This window comes from Notamacropus eugenii, chromosome 6, assembly GCF_028372415.1.
Source record: "Notamacropus eugenii isolate mMacEug1 chromosome 6, mMacEug1.pri_v2, whole genome shotgun sequence".
NCBI classification, from domain to species: Eukaryota; Metazoa; Chordata; class Mammalia; order Diprotodontia; family Macropodidae; genus Notamacropus; species Notamacropus eugenii.
Genome location: NC_092877.1, coordinates 43,630,638 through 43,644,513, shown reverse-complemented (window position 1 = coordinate 43,644,513; position 13,876 = coordinate 43,630,638). Strand labels below are relative to the sequence as shown.

Here is a 13,876-nt window from a genome sequence, read left to right as displayed (position 1 = left end):
TCAACCTAATTTTGTCACAGAAGCCATTTCAGTTTTCCAGTTTCCTCTGTCAGTCAAAGGATTAATTCTTCTGATTGCTAATTGTTTCAGGCATATTAGGCGAATTAAATGGCACTTTTACTTTCCTGGAGGTATGATTAGAGTATTCAGATAAAATGTGTAATATATAGTAACACCTGATTTAGCAAATGAGTCATACAACTTCAGAGAGACCTAGAGCATTTATTCCTACTAGGTTTCAGAGATGAAAACTAAAGGGGCCAGGACAGATTCAGAGAATTGCTCAGATTCATCTAGGGAGTGAGTGGTAGTGCATGCCAAGAGGAGAAGCCAGATTTCCTGACTCCCCTTCCCCTCCCACCCCCACCCAGCTTTCTAGGGTTCTTTCTGACACACCTCACTATCTCCCATTTATCATTGACACTGGTGAATGTAATACTCTCTAAATGAGAAATGTCTTGAGATCTCAATCTAATTCTTTTGAAATCTGAAAGTTTCCATACATTATGGAAATTCTTCTAAATTGCTTTTTTCTACAAAACTGACTGCCTCCTTAAATTGGCATATTGATCATAATTTGACCTTTTCCTAAGGGATTAAGTTCATTATCATAAAGATCCTTTCTTGACCATGCTGCTGTATAGCAAGGTCCTCATGAGATACTGAGGCAAGTGGCTCCCTACACAAAATTTCTAGAAACAATGCTTTTACCCCTTGCCTCTAAGTCAAGGGTTCTTAACCAGTTTTTGATTCATGGCTGTCTCGGCAGTGTGGGGAAACCTATGAACCCCTCCTCAGAATAATGTTGTTAAATGCATAAAATAAAATACATAGGATTGCAAAGGAAATCAATTAGGTTGAAATACAGTTATTAAAAATAAAAGCAACCCACCTTGTCTTACAAGTTCACCAACCCTAGATGACCGTTCTAGCTGTGCATAAGCACATCTAAAATGGAGTCAATAAGCTGTTAACAAAGGGTCCTCAGGGCATTTGCAAAGTGAACGACTTTAGTACAGCTGTTCACAGACCATTTACTATGTATTGACAGGACCAAGGTTGCCAAAAGTCAGACCTCCAAATCAGCAGCTCTCACTGCAAAAAAAGCTCTCGCAGCACCCACAGGCCTTTGCTTCTTTCTGGCTGTAAACTCACACCAACCATTCTGTACTTTCACACATATAGAAAAGAGCAGGAGACAGAAAGCAGACCTCATTGTCCTAAAAGCAGTGGTCCCAGATCTGTTCGCTAGTGTCTTTAATACTGACCTGCTTGTTAATTTGCCACAGTGTACAGTGGAAAGAGGGATGGATTTGGATTCAGCCTTAGGTTCCAATCCCAGTTCCTGCCATTGTGAAGCCCTGGGCAAGTCATTTGCTCTCTCTGAGGATGTTTCCTTGTTTATAAAATGAAGAGTTTAGACTAGAAGACCCCTGAGTTGTCTTCTAATTCTAAATCTAGATTAATTGTTTTACAGCTTTGCTCATGTCCCAGGTCCCAAAGGACCTCTTCTCTTAGTCTAGGCAGTGGAGGAGTATTAGCAGGATAAGGAAGAGAGCACTCTGTCCCCAAGATTTCTATCTCTGTCCCTTTGGCCACCTCCTCCTCTGATTAGTGAGTACCTGTCCAGTACCACTATTTAAGGAAGTGCCTGGGATAACCATGTCCTTTTCTCTAGTGGCTTTGCTCCTCACCCTCTAGACTTTCTACCAACTGCAAAATTTCCCTACTGCAAAGTGCTACCTTCTGCTCATCTCCCAAATGCCACTTGGATTTTTCTGTTTCCAAGGAAGGAAAAACACACTAAACTCCTAAACTGGGGAGCCAGCTCATAGAGCCAAAGCAAATTTGTTCAGCCTTGCAACAAAACACCAGAGTTCCTAACTTTCTATTATGTTTTGAGTAAAACAGGAAATAATGCTACAAGAACATAGAATGTCAAGAAAAGATATTAAGAATCCTGGAGATAAGGAAACATGGATTAAAAGCTACATGCAGATTTTAATGGGTTTCTGAGTTCAGTTGTTTGGACCTGGAACACCTTATTCCTCAGTGCTCCTAGGGACTGAAGAGTGTCCTATCAACCAAGCATTCACACTTGGCTTGCAAGTTAGGCAGAATACATAAACATAGATTTGGCTCATCTGATCAACTAACAAAGATTATTTTTACAACAGTTTCTAAAAAATACAATAACTCAAGACAATGATAAAATCTATCAAAAGCTCTCGGTTCTGATGAGTCTTTATAAAACTTCCAGCAATTCAGTCAATTGAGCATTTATGAAGGGTCTAATACATGCTGGGCACTGTGCTAGGCCTGAAGGATAAAAAGGAAAGATTCAATAATTCCTTCCCTTGAGGACTTAACATTCCATGAGAAATGCAACATGTACACACATAAGAAGCAGCAAAATGAACACAAAGTTAATGGGCCAGAGGAGTTTGAGGATTGATCATCTCCAGGTCCCTGGTGCCATTCATCAATTAAGGCAGGCTTAGTCCCTTCAAGATATTGCTTGCTTAGAAGGATAGGAGATTGGGCGGGAGGGAAGGAGAAAGTGACAGACAAACTAGTGGTAAATAAATAAAACTCCCATCCTTCTCTCCCTCCATCTTCTCCTTCCCTCTCTCCCCGACTCTCCCACTTAGTCCAATGCTATCCTATCCTCTTAGCAGTAGAATTGAGAGCACATGATACCATATTCTCTCCTCCAAAATTTCCTGAGTTTCTTTGGAAACTTTAAAATGCTATATTAAAATGTTGGCCATTATTAGTATTATTTTACTTCCCCTTCCATTTTCCTCTTCTTTTGATGTCTAACTTTGAAGTAAATCTAATCTAACTCTCCTCTCACCAGATGCCCCCTCCTAAAGAAGCAAAAGCACAGAAACTAACTTGGATAATTTTTTGGGTTTATGTGCATGTGTGTAAGTATACATGTGCCCACATGTACACAATCTCAAAGAATTCTTACTTCTTGGTAAATATTAGAGAAGATATGGGAAAATTGGAACACTAATGCACTGTTGGTAGTTGTGAACTGATCCAACCATTCTGCAGAGCAATTTGGAACTATGCCCAAAGGGCTATAAAATTGTGCATACTCTGATCCAGCAATAGCACAACTACATATCCCAGAGATCATAAACAGGGGGAAAGCACCTACATGTACAAAAATATTTATAGCAGTTCTTTTTGTGGTGGCAAAGAATAGGAATTGAAGGGATGCCCATCAACTGGGAAAAGGACTGAATGAGTTGTGGTATATGAATGTAATGGAATACTATTGTGCTATAAGAAATGATGAAAAGACAGGTTTCAGAAAAACTGGGAAAGACTTACATGAACTGATGCTGAATGAAGTGAGCAGAACCAGGAGAACATTGTATACAGTAATAGAAACATTGTGCAATGACCAATTTTGAAAGATGTATTGAATGGTCTTTTGCCAGTTTAGATTAGAACTTATTAGGACTGGATTTGTCTTCTTTGATGTTTGTGCCACCCCCAGAGAAATTAAATATTTAATAAAGGGGTGTTTCCCTCTCAAGGGAGGAAAAGGGTGAAAAGAGGGAAAAAAGCAATGAGGAAAAGTAAGGAGTCAGTGAAGTATAGGGAAGAGCAAATAATTCATTTTGTCTAAAATGGGGGTTATGAGTAGGGAATTAGTAAAGAATCAGGCTGAAAAAATAGTCTGAGGCCATACAATATCAAATTGATGAGTTTGAATTGTATCTTTTAAGAACAAACTCTTCTTTAAGCATTTAAACATTTCAAAGATTCTTAACCCTGGTATGTCATAGATGTGTTTCAGGAGGGAGGAAGGGAGGAAGACAGACAGAGTGTGAGAGCAAGCATTTATGAAATGCTTACAATGTTTGCCAGGCACTATGCAAAGTCCCAGGAGTACAAATACATGCAAAAAACAAGTCAGTCTCTGCCCTCAAAGAGCTTATACTCTAAAAGGGGAAGACAACACATAAAAGAGAACTAAAACTGAATGGGAAAGGTAGCCTTATGGGGGCAAGGTAAAATAGCCTGGGAGAGAAGAGAACCTATGTGGCCTATGCCCTTCTTTAAGGGGAGATTCAGGGTAGGAACCAGGCAGCCAGGTAGCCCAGTGGATAGAGCACTGGGCCTGGAGCCAGGAAAACTTGAGTTCAGATTTGGTCTCAGGTACTTAGCTGTGTGATCCTGGGCAAGTCACTTACATAGAGATTAATAGATATAATAATACCACAGGATTGTTATGAAGATCAAACAATTTCATTTTAAAGCCCTTAGCACATACAGTAGCTGGCATATAGTAAGAACTATAAAAGTGGTAACTATTCCTTAAATGAAATCTAACTCCTCACCCTTCCATATAGTGTAATAGAGGTTGTAAGTTACGAACAACTCAAGGCTACCACCATGCAGAGCTGGTAGACGGCCCCATCAACTTCTCTGGCATTGTTTCTTGTTGTGGTTCATTACCATAAAAAAGTTTCTAGTGATGCAGATTTTCCTTGCCAGTCCAAGGGAGGAATTCCTCAAAGTCTTTGGAGTGGCAAGCTGGAAATAGGGATATGCTCACAGTATGTCCTCTATCTGTCAGCTTCTTTCCAGAGTCTCTCTCCCTAGATAGAGGGATAGAGGCGGGAGTCACATGTATCTTCTCTGCAATCCAAAAACTCTGAAGCAGTTAGTGTGAATGTTATTGTTCTCACTTTACAAATGAGAAAGCTGATTCTCAGATAAATGAAATGATTTGCCCAAGTTTACCCCAAACTAGTAAGCGGTGTGATCAGAACTTTAAGGAAATTATTCTTACAGCATATTCAGCATAACATGGAGGAAAAGAATTCTCTCTGGGCCAGTGGATTTTGCTAAAAAGGGGTCAGGTTTGTGCTGGCCTTCTCTAGAAGGGTAGAGAACTTTGAAAAGTGGCCATCTAGAGATGCTCACCAAGTAGAGAATTATGACATAGGAACAAAATAAAATACTACTATGTCATAAGAAATGATGAACAGAAGAGTTTGTGAGAAACTGAGAAAGACTTAGATGAAATGATGATGAATGAAGTGGCTATGACAAAATCAATTTATACAATGAAAACAACACCGTAAAAAACAAACAGCTTTGGTCGACTTAAGAACTCAGATCACTTCAATGGCCAACCATGATTCAGACACACCAACAATATAGGATGCTACCCACCCCTTGACAGAGACACTGTGGACTCAGGCTATAGACTGAGACATTTTTAAACATTACCAACAGAGCAATGAGCTTTGCCTATCTATGCATTTTTGCTAAAAAGACAAAATAAAATACTGTTATGGCTTTTCTCTTCTTTTTTCAGTAGGAGAGGTGAGATAAAACTGAGTTTTGATTAAAAAACGAAATCTAATCAAAAAAGAAAAATGGCATGCTAAAGTCAACAATCCTTGCATTTCTATAATGGATTGCTGCCTTAGCAATGATTCTCTGGATAAAGAAAAAAGCAGGATGCCTGTGATGGTAATTTAAATGGGAAGATCTTTCCCATTTATTAATAGGCCCATGTGACCTGTTTAAGTCACATGAGTTTGAGTCGCATGAAGTCTGTGGTGGTAGGAGCTTGCTGAAGGTGTGGAGCAGGAAGGGTGGAACAGGAAGAGGTGGAGCTGGAGCAGATCTGGGAGAGAGAGAAAGAAAGCATACAACTGGTTGTGAATGAGAGAAGGGAGTTTTGCTTGAGGGTGTGTTTTTGTGGGAAGGCATGACGGTGTGTATGGACTTCTTGGTTACTATGGTGGATTCGGCTTTTGGGTGTTGAGACTGGGCTTTCTGGTGTTTGAATAAATGTTTTGGTTCTCTCTTCCATGTGGAGAGTCTGTTACATTTTGCAATTCAAACTGTGCTGGAATATTCATAGCCACTGTAGGCACTGTGAATATTGTATTGGTGCTACAATGCCCAGCTAATTCTCAGAAGCAATGGGGTGGTAGGAATAGTACAAGAATTTCCTTATCTCAAGGTTGGATGGGATTTCAGGGGCAGAGCATCCAACCTATTCTTTGTTGGGGGGGGGGTGGTGTTTGTTTGGGGGGTAAGTAATCAGGATTAAGTGACTTGCCCAGAGTCACACAGCTAGTAAGCATCTAATACCAGATTGGAACTCACATCCTCCTAACTCCAGGGCTGTGCTATATCCACTGCACCACCTTGCTGCCCCCATCCAACCTATTCCTGAATCTTCTCTACAGCATCCTTGGCAAGTGGTCATCCAGCCTCTTTACATGAAAACCTGTAGGGATGGATCACTAACTTTTTCAAGAGCAAACTATTCCATTTAAGTTGAGTCCTCCCTTTTACCACATTGATGCCTAGCCTACCACTGAAAATAAATATGTGACTTAGGTCACTACAGGACTGAGGTACTCTCCTGGAGCCTCAAGGACTCTCTTCCCACCACCATTTCCAATGAAAACTCCAGGATGCCTAATTACATTTCTAAATGGTGACATCTCTTTTAACAGAGTGTCCACATCTGTGATTCTTCCTCTCCCCTACTGCTAGTACCATCCTTCTGAGATAACCTTCTATCTCCTCTGTATATGTCTTGTTTGTGCATTGTTGTTTGCATTTGTCTCTTTCATTAGAATGTGAACTCCTTGGGGGTGGAGATTACATTTTTTATCCTTTCTTTGAATCCATAGCCCTTAGCACAGAACCAGGCAAAAACATCTAATTGTATAATAAATACTTGTCAGGATACCAGAAGGTCTGATTTCATCTTAAGTATAAATGAATCTTATTTGGGCTTCTGTGGGCCAAAGGAGGCATCATTTAATACCCATCATCTTCTCAGCAGTTTAGAACTTCTTTCAGTTTCTCTGGAATATCAGCTCAAAGGAGACTTTGGGAAGAACTGATAAGAAAAGTCTACAAGAAAGAATTAAAAAAGATTCTTCATCCTTTTTTATGTGTTCCCTCTGGCAGTCTGGTGAAACCTATGGATACTTGGTCTGAATAATGTTTGAAAATGCATAAACTAAAACAAAGAAATAGAAACCACAAAGAAAACCAAAGGTTAGTGAAATTTAAGATGCCATTTTTTCCCACGCAAGTTCATGGTCCTCTAATCCCAGGTTACTCATTATTGTTGATCAGTCATTTCAATGGTGTTTGACTCTTCATGACCCCTTTTGGGATTTTCTTGGCAAAGATATTAGAGTAGTTTACCATTTCCTTCTCCAGCTCATTTGACTGAGGAAACTAAGGCAAAGAGGGTTAAATTACTCATCCAGGGTCTCACACCTAGTGTCTGAGGCCAGATCTGAACTCATAAAGCAGAGTCTTCCTCACTTCAGACCCAGTGATCTAGCCACTACACCACTTAGTTGCCCCCGAAGTTAAATTACTGGCTTTTAAAATTTCCTGTAGCTTGTAACTTCATTACTATCTAATCAATTTGTAAAACACTATCAGTTTCCCTGTAGCTCCTTAAAGAAGGCCTATCTGCCTTGTTTCCTAGACAGCTGGGTAGGGAAAAACTTAGGATCCTAATTTGAGAGATTTGAAGATCTTAATTCAAATGACTGCCTACGTGACATTGGGTAAGTCAATGAACCTCTCTAGACCTGAGGCATGCTTGTAAATGTTTAAAATCAACTCACCAACAGAAAAAAATACAGATATATATATATGTATATATATATATATATATATATACATGTGTGTGTGTGTGCAAATACATCATATATTCATATACACACAACATACTTTAAAGTTTAATGTGCGTCATTAACATTTTCTCCATCACTTTATGAAGTCCAGACTACTTAAATAAAACCAATCAATCAAGCCCTGATTTCATATTTGCCTATTTCTGAGAGCTAAATGCTCACATCCAAAACTGAACAATGGAGGGGGGCTCCAGCCCACCCCTCTCTGGGACCCAGTTTTACATTTTGCAAAAAAAAGTGTTGGACTAAAATCCCTTCTAGCTCTAAATTCTGTGATCTTGGGAACACTTGACAAGTTCTTGTAGAAACTATTTTAAAGAAAATGGAACAAGATTTTAACTTCTTTCATTTAATATGAGCTGCTCCTCTTCACCACTTATACAGCTAAAACTCCCAGACTCTCCAACACTCTGGTGTGTATGTGGGGGGGGGGGGGGGCGGTGTTAGGAAGATGGAGGAAGTAATGGGAATGGGGGTGGACAGCAACAACTGGAAGCCTGTTCTGTGCAGATTGAGTTAAGGGAGATGGCCATAGAACAGTTACTGTGGCAGAGGAATTTAGACCAGATGGAGTCTTCTCAGAAGGGAAGAAACTCATGGGGAAGTTTAGACCCAGGTCCTTCATCATCATCATCCTCAGGATACCCAGCACTTGGAAAGCCAGAGAAATGAAAGAAGAACAGGGATTTTTTGGCTGAGAGGGAGCTAAAGGCCTAACAGAGAGGGCAAGAGGAAAACAGAGACATAAACTTAGGGAAGATTTTTAAGACCAAGCTAAACTGATGTAAGCATAAAGAGAGGCGGCTGCAGATGCTCACTGAAGGGAGAAGCAATTTATTCTGCCTCTTTCTATGCCTACTGTTTGGGAAAATGAAAGAAACGCTGACAGTGTTAGTTCCTTATGGAGGCCTGCACATATAGCACTTGCTCAACAAATGCTGAATGACTAAATGATTGAGTAAATGAATGAGTGAATATAAAAATGATGAAAGGAATTATAAGGGTGGATGAAGTTAAAATGACTTAATTAGTCCAGAAAAGCTTCCCTGGTTTATACTAAAGAGCTTTGTGGCATTAATTTCTCTGAGTGCTACACTGAGTATTTTTGATGTTTGCTCAGTACTTTTCTTACTCCCATTTAATAGATGGGAAAACTGAGGGTTGGAGAATGACTTACCTAGGATCACCCAATTTAGTAAGTGCTAAAGCCAAGATTCGAACTGAGGCCAAACTTAGCATTTTTTTCTGCTATGCCACACTGCCTTCAAGTATTTAGTAGGCACCGGAAAGTAAAGCTGGTTTAAAGGTATTAAAAAGTATATTTTAATGAAAACCAAGGACAGTATCTGTACCTTCTGACAATCCTTTACCATTAGTGTCTAAACTTCTTGAGAGCAGGGACTGTTTTACTTTAAAAAATATATATATATATGTATACACATATACATACGCACACACACATATATACACACACACACATATACCCATATACATATGCATATGTATGTATATATATGCATGCATACATACATATACATATATATAGAGAGAGAGACACAGAAATAAAGAATTTCTTTTCAGCATTCACTTCCACAAGATTTTGAATTCCAAATTTTCTCCCCATCTCTCCCCTCCCCCAACTCCAGGACAGCATGCGCACCTCAACCACCCCTTTCCCCAACCTGCCCTCCCTCTCACCCCTCCTTCTCCCATCCCCCTCCCCTCTATTTTCCTGTAGGGCAAGATAGATTTCTATACCTCATTACCTGTACAACTTAATTCCCAGTTGCATGCAAAAACAACTTAGCATTCATTTTTCAAGCTTTGACTTCCACATTTTTCCCGTCCTCCCTCCCCACTCATTCTCACTGAGAAAGCAGGCAGTTCGATATAGGTCATACCTGTGTATTCATGCAAAACACTTTCAAAGGATTGCTTCACTTTCATCTTGTGTACACAGCAACTAATAGAGGCTTAATAAATATTTCACTGACGATTTGGGTTCCTCAGGAGCAATGGAACAGGCTTTTAGGGGGCTATGTGTATCATATATTTGCCCATTTACTAGCTAGGTGGCCTCAAGTTGTCTGGGCCTCAGTTTCTCTTCTATAAAGTGAAGGGGCTGGATTAGATGATCTCTAGGATCTCTGTGCTAATGTTTATGACTAGGTCATAAGGTCCCCCTTCCTCTGGCTATAACACTAGGAGTCTGTCAACCCACACCAAACAACCAACTGACTTCGCTATCCCCTAGCACCAACTTATATAAATTACAAAGATGGTAACTTAAAAAAAAAAGTCAGTCATGAACTCAACCTGAAACAGCAATCAGCCATAATGGAGCACTCATCCTCTAATTAAATTTGGTCTATCATTCTAGCCTGTCAAGATTTTGTCAGATTTTGCCATTCAGTATGTCAGATTTCCCTACAAGCTTTGTGTCATCTGCAAATTTAATAAGCATGTCATCTATGCCTTTAACCAAGTCACTAATACACAGGCCAAGGAACAGCTCCCCAAAGAACTCCACTAGACTAATGTCATTCCAAGATGACATTAAACCATTAATGATTATACTTCAGGTCTGGTCATTCAGCCAATTATGAATACAAATAATTACTATTGTCTAGTGCATATCTCTCATCCACAAGGACTACAAGAGACTCCTTCAAGTCCTTTGTTGAAATCTAAATGTACTACCCCTGTTGAGTTCCCCAATCTACTAATCTAGTAAGGCTGTGGAAGAAAAAATATGAGATCAATGTGGCATGAGCTTTCCCTAATAAAGCCATACTGGCTCCCAATGACTATCATTTTACTTTCTAAATGCTTAAAAACTATCCTATTAAAAACATATCTTAAAATTTTACCAGGAACCAAAATCAAGTCACTGGCCTATGGTTCACAGACTCCACCTTCTATTTTTTTGGGAAAAAAAAAATATGCCCTTTTCTAGCCCTGCTTTGCTTCTCCTGTTCTCCACGAACATAGGAGGAAAAAATCAGTGACAGTAATTCAGGAATCCCATTAAGAAGGAATGCAAAGTCATAATGAAGTCTGATCTTTGGCACAATTAATGATTAGTTAACATTTATATCTCTTTTCTGTGTCCTTTTCTCCCTATCTGTTCTCTTTCCTGCCTAGACCTCATGAGTCACCTTACTGTGAATTTCCATGAAGTGTCACTATGAATGATTTTAATGAGATAGCCCTTCCCATGAACACTTAGAATTTTCTTAAAGCATGTTGGGACAGAGGTAGTTGGGGACTGGGAGCCTTCCCTAGCCCTTGGTTCCACATAGACCCTTCCAATATGCCAGCTAGCATACAAATTTAATTTTTTTTATTCCTTTATAGTTTTCTAGTGGCTGCAAAAATGCCAGATAAAAATAGATTTCAGAATAAATACACAATTAGGGATGAGTATTTTTCACTCTGCTGGTCCACTTCCTTGGACTCTAGGCCTTTCTCTGAGTTGATTCATTGTTTTCTAAGCCTCTGAAAGAAGATATTATTCTCTCTACTTGACTTTTTTGCTTTTAGCCCATTTCTGTCTTTGGAATAAGGTTAAATGATGCTTCTTCTCCTAGAGAAAATCAAACAGGTCCTGACATTTAAGACAGTTATCAAGCCCTCCCTAAGCTCCTTTCTTGCTCCATCTTCTCCAAGTATCCAAACAAAGCATAGTTAATTCTTTTAATCTTTGCCCATAACTCCACCTCTCTGTTTCTTACATAGTTCTTTCTGCTTTCTTTCTTTTGATCTCCATCCAATTTGGCTGTCTCTCTCCTTTCGTTTACACTTAGGAATTACTAAACAACACACCAAGTTATAGTTATATTTTTTAATCAGAATAAGGTAGTTTTCCAAAGACTTTCACCACCCATTGTAGCTAATGGTAGAACATGTTAACATCAAGCATGTGAGTCAAGCCTCATTTGGCTTCTGGAACCAAGTACTTTAATCCAAATTTGGATGACAACTATAGAAGATTTCCTACCTGGAAAGTCCCAGCATGATCTTCCTCTTTATCCCCTTCTTTGTTCTCTTTGAGAGCAATCAAGGTGAAGCCCCTGAAGTAGGAGGGAGTAGCAGCAGAGAGAGTAACTGCAGAGAGAGAGAAAGAACACAGAAAATTACCACTTCGGGAACCAATTGGCTTCTATTCCAATAACCCATGAGACCGACTTCTTTAGCTCACTAGGGCAAAAACCAAGATGCCCACACCCTGAAGAGGCAAAGTTTGGCCACAAATTCATAGTACTGGAATAGACCTCAAAGGTCATCTACTCCAAACCCCTCCAGAACAGAGAAATGGTAGGATCATGGATGGAAATGACCTTCGATGTATCTACTCCAATATCTTCCTGTTAAAGATGAGGAAAGTGAAGCCCAGAAAGGTTACATAACCTTATTGTTGTTCAGTCGTTTGAGTTTTCTCGGCAAAGACACTAGAGTGGTTTGCCATCTCCTTCTACAGATTTATGAGGGCATGAGTTAAGGGACTTGCCCAGCATCCAACAACTAGTAAGTATCTGAGATCGGATTTTGAACTCCAGGCTTTCTGACTCCAGGCCTGGCGCTATCCACTAAGTCATCTCAGTGCCCTAAGGTCAAATAGGTCACATGAAGCAGAGCTGGACTTTGAAGGTTCTCTAACTTTAAAGCTAGTATTTCTACTGTTATATACAGGCTTCCCATGAGCTTTATAATATCCCCAGCATGTAGTCACCAAGACCTGCAAGGAAAACATCTGTTAATGGAGAGCACTTGCTGCTTTCAAACATCATTGCATCTTTGGATCAGTTTCCAGGTTTCTCATGAACTCCCAAACCTTTTTTTTTTCATTTTAGGCCCTGCTAAGTGGGTAAAACTGCTAGTTCTATTGTGATACTAATGAAATCAGGAAACAGCACCCAAGTAGCACTGCCCTATCTTCCAGGGACTATGTCTTCATAATATAGGTCCCTGTTTCATTTTATTTGTTTTCTTTAGAGAGTGTAATGTAAAGCTGGCATTGGATCTAAGAACAGCTCCCAGAGCAAAGGTGCTCCAGACAATGTCAACACAGAAGGGTCTTAAAGTTGGCCTTTGAGACAGTGCAGGAAAGAGAAATTTTAAAGAAGAAAATTGTCAAGGTGATATCGAAGGATTTAGACTTGGGAAGAAGGTGAGAGACTGGATTTGTGGGGGAGAAGTTTGGAAGAAAATTAGGAAAATTTGGAGGGAAATAATCTATTTTCAGATTCTACTTCTGGCTACTGTGAGAGAAGGTCATGGAAGAAAGCATAGAGTATGTAGGAAAAGAGATAAGATCTAAGTTGAATAAATAGGACAAAATGGTGCAGGTGTTTTGGATGGGTTTGAATCTGTGGAGATGAGCAGGGAATAAATTTGGAGGTGGCAAATTTGGGAGAACTTGAGAATAAGCTAAAGAACTGGAACTGAAAGAGAAAAGGGACTCAATCTGAAGGAAGAAAGGGATTAAGGACCTAAAGAGACAACATTTAAAAAGAGAAAAGGATAAAGAAGTTGACAGGTCAGTATAAGTAAAAGAAAAGCATAATTAAAAAATAACCTAGTAAATAAAATAAATTATTAAATAAATTGGTAAAATACAGTTTCAGAAAAGCCAGGAAAGATCTGTATAAAATGATAGAGGGCAAAGTGAGCAAAACCAAGAGAACGATTTATAGAATAAGAATAATATTAAAAGGAAAAACAACTCTGCAAAACTTGAGAACTCTGATAAAAGAAATGACCAACCACAGTTCCAGAGGATTAATGGGAAAACATGTTGTCTACCTCTTGACAGAGAGGTCATAGATTCAAGATGTAGAATTAAACAAGAATTTTTGGACACAACCAATGTGAGATTTTTTTTTTTTGTTTGACTATGAATATTTGTTAAGAGGGCTTTGTTTTTCTCCCTCCCTATTCCCATGAAGAAATATGGAAGACAAGCAGGTTTAGGGTATTCAAAAAAAATCGAAGAAAGAAAGAAAAGAGAAAACAGAAAGAAAAAATAGTCATTGGAATATCTTGTAAAAAATGAATAGATGAAAATAGAAGGAAGACAATTAAAGAAGCACAGAAAAGTCAGACAACTTTGAAAGGTAAAGGTTGAGCTTACTGCAAGCTTATAAAGAAAAACAAGGTGG

At 39.2% G+C, this 13,876-nt stretch overlaps 1 protein-coding gene across 1 annotated transcript in view; it reads right to left on the bottom strand.

Moving 5' to 3' along the window:
• The window catches only part of SPON1 (spondin 1), a 397,925-nt gene that overhangs the window by 365,264 nt on the left and 18,785 nt on the right, over window positions 1-13,876 (bottom strand). Inside the window, exon 2 of the mRNA XM_072619685.1 lies at window positions 11,716-11,822. Coding sequence (XP_072475786.1) covers window positions 11,716-11,822 — 107 coding nt within the window. The remainder of the gene's footprint in view (window positions 1-11,715; window positions 11,823-13,876) is intronic.